This window comes from Malus sylvestris, chromosome 1 (genome assembly GCF_916048215.2).
Source record: "Malus sylvestris chromosome 1, drMalSylv7.2, whole genome shotgun sequence".
Taxonomy (NCBI): domain Eukaryota; kingdom Viridiplantae; phylum Streptophyta; class Magnoliopsida; order Rosales; family Rosaceae; genus Malus; species Malus sylvestris.
Genome location: NC_062260.1, coordinates 23,460,077 through 23,473,129, shown reverse-complemented (window position 1 = coordinate 23,473,129; position 13,053 = coordinate 23,460,077). Strand labels below are relative to the sequence as shown.

Genomic DNA, 13,053 nt, shown 5'->3' with positions numbered 1-13,053 from the left:
TGATTATACTATTCCAGATATAGATAGAGTGAATGATTTGGATTTAAGTGGTGATGTCTTGGAAATAAGTGGTGATCATTCACACGAAAATAATGATGTGAATGAATTGGAATTAAGTGGTAATGTCTTGGAGACAAGTGGTGATCATTCACATGGAAACAATGTTGAAAACCTTGAAAGGGACGAGTCGACATCGCCAGATAACTCACTGCCTGATAGCTCACTGCCAGTTTCCTCACCACCGGACATCCATGTGTCGCCAGCTACGTCACAGTCGATCTTGAGTCCCAATAACCATAATCAATCGTCTTCGATCCCGGATGCATCACCACCACGTCGTCTCCCTGATCGCGTCAACCGAGGTATTCCTAAACTTACTTATGAAGCCGACCCTAAATGCAAAACTAGGTATCCGGTGAGTAAGCCCAACCCTGAGTCTAATGTGTTATACCCGTTAAGTAATTATGTGTCTACCAGTCACCTGTCAGAATCAAATAAGTCATTTATGCATCAATTATCTACTGTATCTATTCCTAACAGTGTGCAGGAGGCTTTAACCGATCCACGTTGGCAAGTAGCAATGAATGAAGAGTTGAAGTCTTTGAAGAAGAATGCTACCTGGGAGATCACAGATTTGCCAGCTGGCAAGAAACCTGTGGGATGCAAATGAGTCTATACTGTGAAATACAAAACAGATGGGACGGTGGATCGTTTCAAGGCAAGACTGGTAGCAAAAGGATACACTAAAAAATATGGAATCGACTACACAGATACATTTGCACCTGTAGCCAAGATCAACATAGTTCGTGTTTTGTTGTCCTTGGCTGCAAATCTTAATTAGCCCTTACAACAGTTCGATGTGAAGAATGCCTTCTTGCATGGAGACTTGACAGAAGAAATTTATATGGATCTTCCACCGGGATGTAATGCTCCAGATAAATACAAAAGAAAAGTGTGTAGATTGAAGAAATCCTTGTATGGTTTGAAGCAGTCCCCTCGAGCATGGTTTGGAAGATTCACGAAATCTATGAGAGCATTTGGTTACAGACAAAGTAACTCTGATCATACTTTGTTCCTGAAAAGACAGAATGGGAAGCTTACTGCACTTATTGTGTATGTAGACGATATGGTGGTAACAGGTAATGATCCGGAAGAACGTGCGACCTTGCAAAGATACCTGTCTACAGAATTTGAAATGAAGGACCTTGGATCCTTGAAATATTTTTTAGGGATTGAGGTGTCGAGAAGTAGTTCTGGAATTTTCTTGTCTCAGAGGAAGTATATTATTGATTTGTTGCACGAAACTGGCATGTCAGCTTGTCAGCCAGTAGCTACACCATTAGAAGAAGGATTGAAGCTTAGTGTTGATCCTAATCAAGTACCAATTGACAAAGGAAGATACCAAAGGTTAATAGGTCGTTTGATGTATTTGGCACACACAAGACCGGACCTTGCTTATGCCTTGAGTGTAGTGAGTCAATACATGCATGATCCTGGAGAACAACATATGAATGCCGTGACGAGAATATTGCGATATTTGAAGGGAAGTCCGGGCAAAGGAATTTTGTTTAAGAGGAATAATCACTTTAGTGTTGAAGGTTATACTGATGCAGATTGGGCTGGTTCCATTGATGATAGACGCTCAACATCAGGTTACTTTACGTTTGTTGGGGGTAACTTGGTTACATGGAGAAGTAAGAAACAGAATGTGGTTGCTCGTTCCAGTGCAGAAGCAGAATACAGAGGTATGGCTTTGGGGATTTGTGAAATTTTGTGGCTTAAGCTTCTGTTAAGCGATTTGGGTATACAACATGATTAGCCCATGAAATTATTTTGTGATAATAAAGCTGCTCGTGACATTGCACATAATCCAGTACAACATGATAGAACAAAGCATGTTGAAGTTGATCGGTTCTTCATCAAAGAAAAATTGGAAGGGAAAATAATTGAAGTACCAGCGATAAGAACAGAAGATCAGTTGGCAGATATCCTCACAAAAACTGTTTCGAGTCACAAGTTTTCAAGTTTCTTACACAAGTTGGGCATGAGCGACATATATGCACCAACTTGAGGGGGAGTGTTGACTTTTGTATTTTAGGTAGGATCCCTAATTGATATGTAATCCCATGTAATCACTTGTAATTAGTTTTTCTTTCCTTTTATGTTAGGGTTGTACACCTATAAGTTCCTCTTATTGAGAAGAATATATCATCATTCAAAGCATTCTTTTCTGAAAGAGATTGTTGGGTGTCTTGAATTGTTTCACATACGAAGAAGGTGCAATACGAAGAAGGCTGAAAAGCGGCCAACTATCTCAATGTATAACTTTTTACATTTTATTCAGCTTCCTCTTGTAATCATACTTAATTAATCCCACAGCACTGCATAGGTAATATTTCTAGTGAAAACCATAAGAAAGAAGAATCCACTGAAGAGACTGAACACGATCTTTCTAGAAAGAAAAAAAAAATAACATTTTTCAATTTTGATCGGGATAATGGAATTATTATATGGGCATTAGTAGGAAAGTGCACTCACAAAAATATCCCCTTTGTACTTACACATCACACTCCATTAGAGTTGCTGCACTACGAAAAGCGTGGTAAAGTTTCGCCTTCAAATGAGAGTGTAATTGACAAAAAAATAAAAAAAATGAGCGTAGAAAATGGTAAGTGGAGAGTGTGCGTGGACTTCACATACCTAACAAAGGCTTATCAGAATGACCCATACCCACTGCCACAGATCAATTTGCTAGTGGACTCAACAGCATATCATGATCTGCTGAGCTTCATGGATGCTTACTTCAGATACAATCAGACAAATATATACAAACCATAAATGAAGGCAACAGCCTTCGTTATCAACCGAGGTACGTGCTGTTACAAAATTATGCCATTGCACTTAAAAATGCAAGAGAAACGTATCAAAGACTTGTCAACGAATCTTCAAAGAAAGATCGAAGACAGTATGAAAGTCATGCATGGAACCCGCCGCCCACTTATGATCCTTCCTTAAAAAAATCAAAATAATATATGGGTCCCGCCACTAACACAATAAAAAAAGTTAACCCACCTATTTTAACTCTTTTCACGTCCTTCCCAAACTGATGAATCCAGAAGTCTGCAAAAAAAGCCATTTCTGCTATCTATATGAACTTGGGCCATGGCTAATATAGTGCAGAAGATTTAGAAATTAAAAGTTACGATAACAAATTTATTGACGTAAAAAAATCTAAAAGGAAGGAACTCAATCAGTGCTAAGCGGGTTTGCTTCTTTAATTCCACACCACCAACATCTCATCATCTCATGCCAGCAGAAGTTGATAAGGTAGATATAGAAGCCCATTAAAGAACTAAAATTTTGGATAGAGAGAAACGTAGACGGAGATTTAGATCTTGGGATTTTTTTTTTTTTTTTTTTTGCTAAAGATTCAAACTTCATATTTTTATATCCGATTACACAATTCAGTTTTGGGGTTTAGAGAGTTTTTTCATGGATTTTTTTACAACTTGGCTGCCATGGTTATCAATTTCAGAGAGGAGTGAAGCAACTGGAACTTGGGAAGCATTGCTTCTGGTTTTCATCAGGCAGAGAGAAGACGGAGAGAAAAAGAAAAAATATCAAGTTTAATTGTGATTTTTTTAATTTTTTTATTGTGTTGGTGGCGGTATTGGAATTTTAAGAAAAGACTCATACGTGGGCGGAGACTCACATTTCCCTAAGAGAAATCATTGCACTCAAGAGAAGAGAAATCATTATGGCTTGGGTGCCGTGAGTCGTGACCTTCAATCTAGAATAATGGTAAAGTTTAGAAATATGAGTCCTCGACTTCTCGAAGCTGATCGTTGCAATTGGTCAATCCCACATAGGGTCACGGCCATAATGATAACACTAACAGTGTTAAATATTGGAGAATGTCTCACTCCACAAAGTATCTTTGTTAGGTTCATTGAACAAAGCCTAGAATTTTTGCATTTTTCAATAGGGGTGTGCTATCCACACATCCCAAATTACTTCTCACACACCCCTTGTTAATTTCTATCCGTTGATTTTCTTCAATTCATCTGATCCGACGGTCGAAAATTAGAAGGGTATGTGAGAAGTAAAATGGGATGTGTGGATATCACACCTCTTTTCAATAATTTTTGCAAGGTTTTTTCTTGTAAAAACTTAGCCTCTCTGGTTCACAACTCGAGCTTTATTTCGTAGAGTGCATACATGGGGTTCTCGGGTATCATTATTAGCATCTGATCAATTCTCATGCAACTGTTTCTCTTGATGGTTAATTTATCCTCCTTACATCTAGTGGGGAATGAGACGGATAGATAGTCTTTACTTGCATTTAAAGCTGAAATCGTGAACGATCCACTGGGCATTCTTAGCTCCTGGAATGAATCCCTCCACTTATGTCAGTGGCAAGGTATTGTTTGTGGCCGTAGGCACCGGAGAGTCACCGTGCTGGATCTCCAATCAAGCCGGCTGTACGGTCAGCTATCTCCCCACATTGGAAACTTGAGCTTTCTCAGAAATTTAAACCTCCAAAACAACAGCTTCAACAACACCATCCCTCAAGAAATTGGTCGTTTGTTCCGTCTGCAACAACTACGCCTTGATAACAACTCCTTCAGTGGTGATATTCCATTCAACATATCACGTTGCTCTAACCTCCAAATACTTCGCATAAATGGAAACCATCTTAGGGGTAAAATTCCAATTGAAATTGGCTCCTTGTCCAAGCTTCAGGTACTTGTTTTAAGAAAAAACAATTTAAGTGGGGAAATCCCACCTTCTTTTGGAAATCTTTCTTCTCTCCAGGCACTAGATGTGGAAGAAATTAATCTGCATGGAGGCATTCCGAATAGCCTTGGCCAGTTGAAAAGTCTAACATATCTTGCATTGGGTCAAAATTATTTGAATGGTACCATCCCTCCCTCCATATACAACCTCTCATCAATTACAGTCATTTCTGTGGTTCTAAACGAACTGCATGGAACTCTTCCTCCTGGGTTGGGCCACACTATATTTCCAAACCTCCAAGAATTTTATTTTTGGTCCAACAAATTCAGTGGACCGATACCGAATTCAATCTCCAATGCCTCAAGCCTTTCACTTTTTTTAATCTTATTCAATGAGTTTACAGGAAAAGTGCCTAGTCTAGCACGCCTGTCAAATTTGTATGTGTTAACACTTGCCCATAACAATCTTGGAAATGATGAGGAAGGTGACTTGGATTTCATATCTTCTCTAGTTAATGCCACCAAATTAACAATCTTTGATTTTAGTGTCAATAATTTTGGAGGAGTACTACCTGAATCCATCAGCAATCTCTCAACAAAGCTCACGCAAATGGTATTTGGTCATAACCAGATTCGCGGAAGAATTCCCATAGGAATCGGAAATCTAATCAACCTAGAGGCAGTAGGCTCTGAGGCAAACCTATTGACAGGCACAATACCAAGTTCTATTGGTAAATTGAAAAGGCTGGATGCTTTGTATCTGAACGAGAATAAACTATCAGGTATCATCCCATCTTCTCTTGGAAATCTAACTTCAATGACCAGGTTGCTTCTCATGTCAAACAAGTTAGAAGGCAACATACCGCAAAGTCTCGGAGAATGCAGGAATCTTCTTCTTTTAGCTCTTTCCCAAAATAATCTCCGCGGTCAAATTCCTAAAGAAGTTATTGGTTTAGCATCTGTTTGCACTTAAAATATACCAATTTTTACTTATTTGGGCAATTTGGGTAAAATATGGCATTTGGAGGATTAATGTGCAAGAAAGCTAACTTGGAAGATCTTTAGCTATCCAGTGGGATAGGTTGGCATGCTTTTTCATGCAAGTGGATGGAAAGATACCATGCATGCTTTCGGGCAAGAATGTGTAGTGAAAGAAGCTAGTTTGCTTCTTTTAATTATTTTATTGCAAGTGGGAAAAGGCATGTGGTGGAGATGCAACTTGCTTCTTTTTTAATTGTTAGTTTATTACAAGTGGGGAGACATGTGCTAAAAACATGTGGTGGAGATGCAAGTTTTCCTTTTAATATTGTTTCTACACGCAAGTTGGCAAATGCAATGTAAGCTGCCAGTTGCCCAAAGCAATGCAAGCTGCCAGCTGCCTAAGCAATGAAATGCAAGCTGCCCAAGCTTCTTTCGGGCAGATGCAATGTCTTCAGTAGGGGGTTTCCTCCAGACCTCTATATAAAGAAGCAGATGGAGAAGGATTATGGACACTCAAACAAACAAACAAATACAAGCACAAACTTTGCTCAAACCAGATTTGCCTTCAACGAAGCTGTAGTCAGCATCAAGCCTTCATCCTTTTCAGGATCAACCTTCACTAAAAGCCTTCTTTTATCTAGTTTATTAGCTCTGGTGCTCACTTGCAGTATCGATCTCCTTTGTAGTTTTCATGTACAACTCATCTTCAGTCATTTAATTTGCAAGCAATCAACAATATTAGTCATTTACTTTCCTTTGTCATTTACATATTGTTCTACCTTTCCATATAAGTAAAGTCCTTATTTTTAAGGCAAAGAAAGAACCTTGATTTGAGCAACTCCCACTCAAATGGCACAATCTCTTGATTTGAAGTCAAAAGGCGCAACCTCAATCATTCAAATCCCGTCTACTAGCGGCATCTAGTAGTGGCACGCCCGCACCCACCAATCTTGTATGTGAAGTAAATCCCCGGCTTGCCCGCAAGGCGCCATGGCGGATTTAGGGAGCAAACAGCATCCTTGTCACAAGTTTTGGATCTATCCAGCAACAAGCTTACTGGATCCCTACCAATGGAGATAAGCAACTTGATGCATCTAGATTTCTTGGATGTTTCTCACAATCGGTTATCTGGTGAGATTCCACGAAGCTTAGGGACTTGTACAAGTTTGACAACTCTGAATCTGAGTGAAAACTCATTGCAGGGGACCATTCCTGAATCCTTGAGCTCTTTGAGAGGGATTGAGGATTTCGACCTCTCTCGCAACAACTTGTCTGGCATAATTCCCAACTATTTGGAGAGTTTCCACTTCTTGCTGAATTTGAACATCTCATTTAATGATTTTGAAGGTGCATGACCAATGAAAGGAGTTTTCGAGAATATAAGTGCACTTTCTGTCACGGGAAACTCACGAATTTGTGGAGGTATACCTTCTTTAAGATTGCCCAAATGCGTCTCCAAGAATTCTAAGCAAGGCTTATCTTCTAGGCCGAAAATAATTATCTCAGCTGCTTGTGGGGTTGTTGGATTGAGTTTTGCAATTTTGTTTGTGATTCTTTACCGATCAAGAAAAACAAGACCACTGAAGTCAACATCAGGATCATCATTGGGGGTTTCACTTTTGAAGTTGTCCTACAGAGATCTCCTTAAAGCAACTGACGGGTTCTCTGCAGCCAATTTGATTGGTGCTGGTAGTTTTGGGTCTGTATATAAGGGAATACTCGATCAGTATGAAGGAAGAGTTGTTGCAGTGAAAGTACTCAATCTTCGAAAGTACTCAATCTTCAAAGTGCAAGAGCTTCCAAAAGTTTCACTGCTGAATGTGAAGCTCTGAGAACATTTAGGCATCGAAATCTTGTCAAGCTATTGACTGCTTGTTCAAGCATCGATTTTCAAGGGAATGATTTCAAAGCTTTGGTTTATGACTTCATGGTGAATGGAAGTCTCGAAGAATGGCTGCATAATTCAGCTCAACGGGGCGACAATCCAACCAATTCGCAGAAAAATCTGGTTCTTATTCAGAGAGTAAACATTGCAATCGACATAGCGTGTGCTCTGGATTATTTGCACAACCGCTCTCACATGCCAATAGATCGTTGTGATTTAAAGCCAAGCAACATTCTCTTGGATGGTGACATGACTGCATGTGTTGGTGATTTTGGTTTGGCAAGGTTCCTCCCAGAGGCTTCTTGTTCATTTCTTGTGCACGAAAGCTCTTCCAATGCAATAAAAGGCTCCAAAGGCTATACTGCCCCAAGTAAATTTTTGTGACATATATATACACACACAAATGAGATTTCTTTTATTTTTAGCATTAATTTCTAAAGTCATACATAAAAAAATATCTCTGTTTTTGTGAAAATAAATACACACACACATATATTGTTTGTGCTTGCACGATGTTTTCTGTTTATGAGTTTTTGAAGTCACACATAAGAACCTAGCTGTGTTTTTGTGTATATAACTTAAGAGTATGGAATGGGAAGCAAGGTGTCAACATATGGTGACCTGTATAGCTACGGAATCCTGCTGTTGGAGATGATAACAAGCAAGAGGCCAACAAATGACATGTTTAAAGATGGTATGGACTTGCGCAATTTTGTTATGATGGCTCTACCATAACGTGTGGAAGAAATATGTGATCCAGTACTTGTTCAAATAGAAGAAGCAGCAGCAGTACTAATCCCAGAAGTAATAGGGGGAATCAAGTCCCAAATGATCAAAGACAAAGGGTTGTGGAGTGCTTGACTTCCATTGCAAGAATAGGAGTTGCTTGTTCTGCCGCAATGCCGAGAGATCGAAAGGACATGAGCAATGTCGTCACTGAGTTGTGTCTAACAAGGGATGTGCTAACTGGAACAAGGAGGCCTAGAGAGCATCTGTGATCACGGCCGAATTAGTGAATCCCATGACAGTGCTTGTATGTTTCATTGTGATATTCTTAATGATGACGATGAGGAGTGGAACGAGTGAAGTGAACTTTTTGCAATTGTTTTTATGTATGTTTAAATCTTCTTATTAAATATGTAATTTTTCTTATTTGCATTACCGTAATCTAAGTCCTGCATCCATGACTGAGTCCTCCAGCAAAACTAATAACAATCAGATTTCGAAGTCCTCCAGCAAACAGGCCCTAAAGTTTTCTTAGGTTTCGAAGTCGTTTCTAGAAATTTTTTATAGTGAAGATTGGAGCGATTTCAGAGGGCTAGTTTAGTCTTGAACGTGTGGGCACTGGCATATGCAGATTTGTCTGTAAGAAATATCAAACCAAATCAAAACCAAGAACTTTCAACTGAATTGCACAAAAGAGTCAAAATTTAATTGCTATATAGAACTATTGGTTCAATCGCAAACAATCAAAATTCGAAACCCTACCTCCTCCATCCTCTGAGAGCGAAGCCCTCCTCTGGCAGCATCTCCGACGGAGGCGGCAAAATGGGATCGTCGGACCCGCCAAAACCTCCATCAAAGCCCTGTCCATTCGATTCGGCGTAGATCGACGGAGGAGTTGCTTGTTCTGCAGCAATGCCGAGAGATCGGAAGGACATGAGCAATGTTGTCATTGAGTTGTGTCTAAGAAGGGATGTGCTAACTGGAACAAGGAGGCCTAGAGAGCATCTGTGATTACGGCCGAATTAGTGAATCCCATGATGGTGCTTTTATGTTTCATTGTGATATTCTTAATGATGACGATGAGGAGTCAAACGAGTGAACTTTTTGCAATTGTTTTTTTGTATGTTTAAATGTTCTTATTAGATATATAATTTTTCTTATTTGCATTACCATAATTTAAGTCCTGCATTTCCAAACCTCGAAGCCTTTTATTTTCAATCCAACCGATTCAGTGGACAAATACCAGTTTCAATCTCCAATGCATCCAACCTTGCATTATTTGGTATCTCAGCCAATATGTTTACAGGAAGAGTGCCTAGCCTGCCAGGGATGTCCAATCTGTTTCGGTTAGAAATGGATGCTAACAATCTTGGAAATAATGAGGAAGGTGACTTGGACTTTCTCTCTTCTCTGGTTAATTGCACCAATTTAGAGCGTTTGGATATCAGTGACAATAATTTTGGAGGAGTGCTACCTGAATCTCTCAGCAACCTCTCAGCAAAGCTCGAGGTAATGAGATTGGGTGGGAATCAGATAGCATTCCTATAGGAATTGGAAATCTCATCAACTTGGGGATACTAGGCTTTCAGGTAAACCAATTAACGGGCCCTATACCAATCTCAATATGTAAACTGAACAAAATTTTAGTCTGTCATTGAATCACAATGAGTTGCCCGGTACTATCCCAGTTTTGCTAGGCAATCTAACTTCGTTAGGCAGATTACTTCTCATGTCAAACAGCTTACAAGGAAGCATACCGCTAAGTCTCGGTGAATGCAGGAATTTGCAAGCTTTGAATCTTTCTCAAAATAAACTTATTTTACTCATTCCATTCCATTTGGAGTAGGTCTTTTGTTGCAGCTTGCTTACTTGGATCTTTCTGATAAACAAATTATCTGGTGAGATTCCAAGCTCGATAGGAAACTGCATAAGTTTGGAAAGTTTGCATTTGGAAGGAAATTTTTTGCGAGGGACCATTCCTGACGCTTGGAGTTCTTTTGAGAGGAGTTGAAGAATTCCTAACTGTTAAGGGAGTTTCTGCGTCTTGCGGAACTTAAACCTATCATTCAATGATTTAGAAGGTGCAGTACAGATAAAAGGAGTTTTCCAGAATTCAACTTCGTTTTCTATCATTGGAAATAAACGGCTATGTGGAGGTATATCTCAGTTAGTGTTGCCACCATGCATCTCCGACAAATCTAACAAAAAACCTAAGCAAGAAATATTCCCATGGCGAAAAGTACTTATCTCAATTGCCTGTGGGAGTGATATTGGAATTGTCTTCCTGTTGTGCTTTGTGCTTCTTTATCCATCAAGAAAATCATTGCGCTGTGTACTTTTTTTATCTATCAAGAAAATCAAGAATGAAGTCAACTTCAGGATCATCATGGGAGGTTTCACTCTTGAAAGTTTCATACGGTGATCTCCTCAAAGCGACTAATGGGTTTTCTTCTCGGAATTTGATTGGTGCTGGTAGCTTCGGGTCTGTGTACAGGGGAATTCTCAATCAGGAAGAAAGAATTGTTGCAGTTAAAGTGCTTAATGTGCAAGGTTCAAGAGAGTTTTACAGCTGAATGTTAAGCCTTGAAAAACATCAAGCACCAGAATCTTGTCAAGCTACTGACCGTGTGTTCAAGTATCGATTTTCAAGGACATGATTTCAAAGCTTTGATATATGCATTCATGGTGAATGGAAATCTTGAAGAGTGGCTGCATATTTCAGCTCATAGACTACCTGGGGCCCCCATCGTGCAGGGCCATTTGAACCTTATTCAGAGGGTAAACATTGCCATCGACATGGCTAATGCTCTAATTTATTTGCACAACCACTCTCACGTACCAATAATTCATTGTGATTTGAAACCCAGCAACGTTCTCTTGGAAGGCGACATGACTGCTCGCGTTGCTGATTTTGGTCTAGCAAGGTACCTCCCAGATGCTTCATGTTCACTTCCTTTGCACAGAAGCACTGCAAATGTCATTAACGGTTCCATAGGCTATATTGCCCCTGGTAAGTTGGATTGTTGTTTCAACCTCTTTCTAACATGTACAAGAGAACAATTCTCTTCTTATTTCAATTTTTAACTGTATCTTCTGAACGAAAACCTGTTGAGTATGAAATGGGAAACGAGGTTTCAACATATGGTGATGTGTATAGCTATGGAATCCTGCTGTTGGAGATGCTTACTGGAAAGAGGCCTATAGATGAAATGTTCAATGATGGTCTGAACCTGCACAAGTTTGTTCAGATAGCTTTGCCTGAACTCGTAGAAGAAATATGTGATCCGGTGCTTCTTCAAATAAAAGAAAGCAGCACTCGTAGTAATGGCTCAAGCAATAGGAATCAGGTCCAAGATGATCAAAGGCAAAGAGTTAGGAAGTGCTTGGTTATCATGGCCAGGATAGGAGTTGCTTGTTCTGCAGATTTGCCGGGAGATCACGGCCTAAGCAGCATGCAATCCAACTGAGTTTGTTCGAGTACTGAATCAAGGATTCGGGCTTATTTCATAAGCTTTCTAGACTCTGAGTTACCTTTGCAGAATTGCAGACATGAACAATATTGTAAGCATCAAATAAAATCAGAAACAAAAAGTAATAATTATCAACTCAAAATGGAACTTCTTAGTTGCATTTTTTGTTTCTGTATTTCTTTCCAACATGCATCATCACTTTCTCCTTTTTCTCTTTGTCAACCTCCAGTCAACAGCGACAGCAACAGACCGTGTCATCTATTTGCTCTGTGTGTCAAGTGTTAACAGTAAGAACACTTTCAAAGGAAGTAGCACTGAAAATTTGAAGTGTGAACACAGATATAAGATTAACATATACTCTTACTAGTATGAATGAGTGCAATTTATAGTCATATTCTCCGCAGTTTGCTGCACAATTTCTTTATGCCCTTCAGTCATGGTGTGAAGAATTCAACTCATAACCCGCATTTTGATCACCAGAATCCCTCACAGCAATTAACACCAGATTCTCCCCGAATCTCTCTCTGCGGATTCTTTCCAAAACTGTAATCCTGCCTGTTAATGCAGATCATGCGGCCAGCAATCAATCTTAGTGATTAGAGTTTTGTGAACAATCCGGAGAAGACCTAGACCCCCATTTCACATCTATCTAAGGCCCTACTGCTCTCGCCGAATTATTTTCATTCACATTATAATTAATATTCTAACAGATTATGATATCTAAAAATTAGTATGAGTCATGAAGGCGGCGACAATGAGACCCACAGCATTTCCAAGTCTTTGAGTAACCAATTTGGACTCCAGAATTTACTCCTGTCTGCTCTTCAACTTTCAAAGTCTTTCCATCAACTTACAATGTCTTTCATCAAGACCTACATTTGCTGCAATTAATGTTTTGTTTCTGTTCATGTATATGTACTTCTGCTTCAAAACTTAAGCTTTCATGTGCGGCCTTCTTGATGGAGTTCCCATCCTCCTTAGTACTAGGTTTATTTTCATACGACTCTTTCCTTTTCCCTCTGCCCCCTGCTCACGTCTAGGAGGAGATGAAGTGGATAGGCTGTCCTTGCTTGCCTTTAAAGCTGAAATTGTGATTGATCGCATGGCCATCCTTAGCTCCTGGAATGCATCCCTCCACTTCTGTCAGTGGCCAGGCCTTACTTGCGGCCGCAGACACAAGAGAGTTACAGTCGATCAAGCCGATTGGAAGGTTCTGTCCTCCCACATTGGTAACTTGAGCTTTCTGAGGCTTTGA

General features: G+C 39.7%; 2 protein-coding genes and 1 pseudogene across 3 annotated transcripts in view; 2 read left to right on the top strand and 1 right to left on the bottom strand.

Annotated features, from left to right (window-relative positions):
• LOC126623516 (clathrin light chain 2-like) overlaps positions 1-13,053 on the bottom strand; it is an 84,086-nt gene that overhangs the window by 9,556 nt on the left and 61,477 nt on the right. Inside the window, exon 2 of one of the 2 annotated variants that reach the window (XM_050292430.1) lies at positions 9,091-9,175. The exons of the other annotated variant lie outside the window; for it this stretch is intronic. Coding sequence (XP_050148387.1) covers positions 9,091-9,175 — 85 coding nt within the window. The remainder of the gene's footprint in view (positions 1-9,090; positions 9,176-13,053) is intronic. 2 annotated transcript variants of the gene reach the window in all.
• LOC126623439 (putative receptor-like protein kinase At3g47110) overlaps positions 3,899-13,053 on the top strand; it is a 62,138-nt gene continuing 52,983 nt past the window's right edge. The window contains exon 1 of the mRNA XM_050292344.1: positions 3,899-3,944. The gene's annotated coding sequence lies outside the window, so the exon portion shown is untranslated. The remainder of the gene's footprint in view (positions 3,945-13,053) is intronic.
• The window catches only part of LOC126623575 (putative receptor-like protein kinase At3g47110), a 32,819-nt pseudogene continuing 23,905 nt past the window's right edge, over positions 4,140-13,053 (top strand).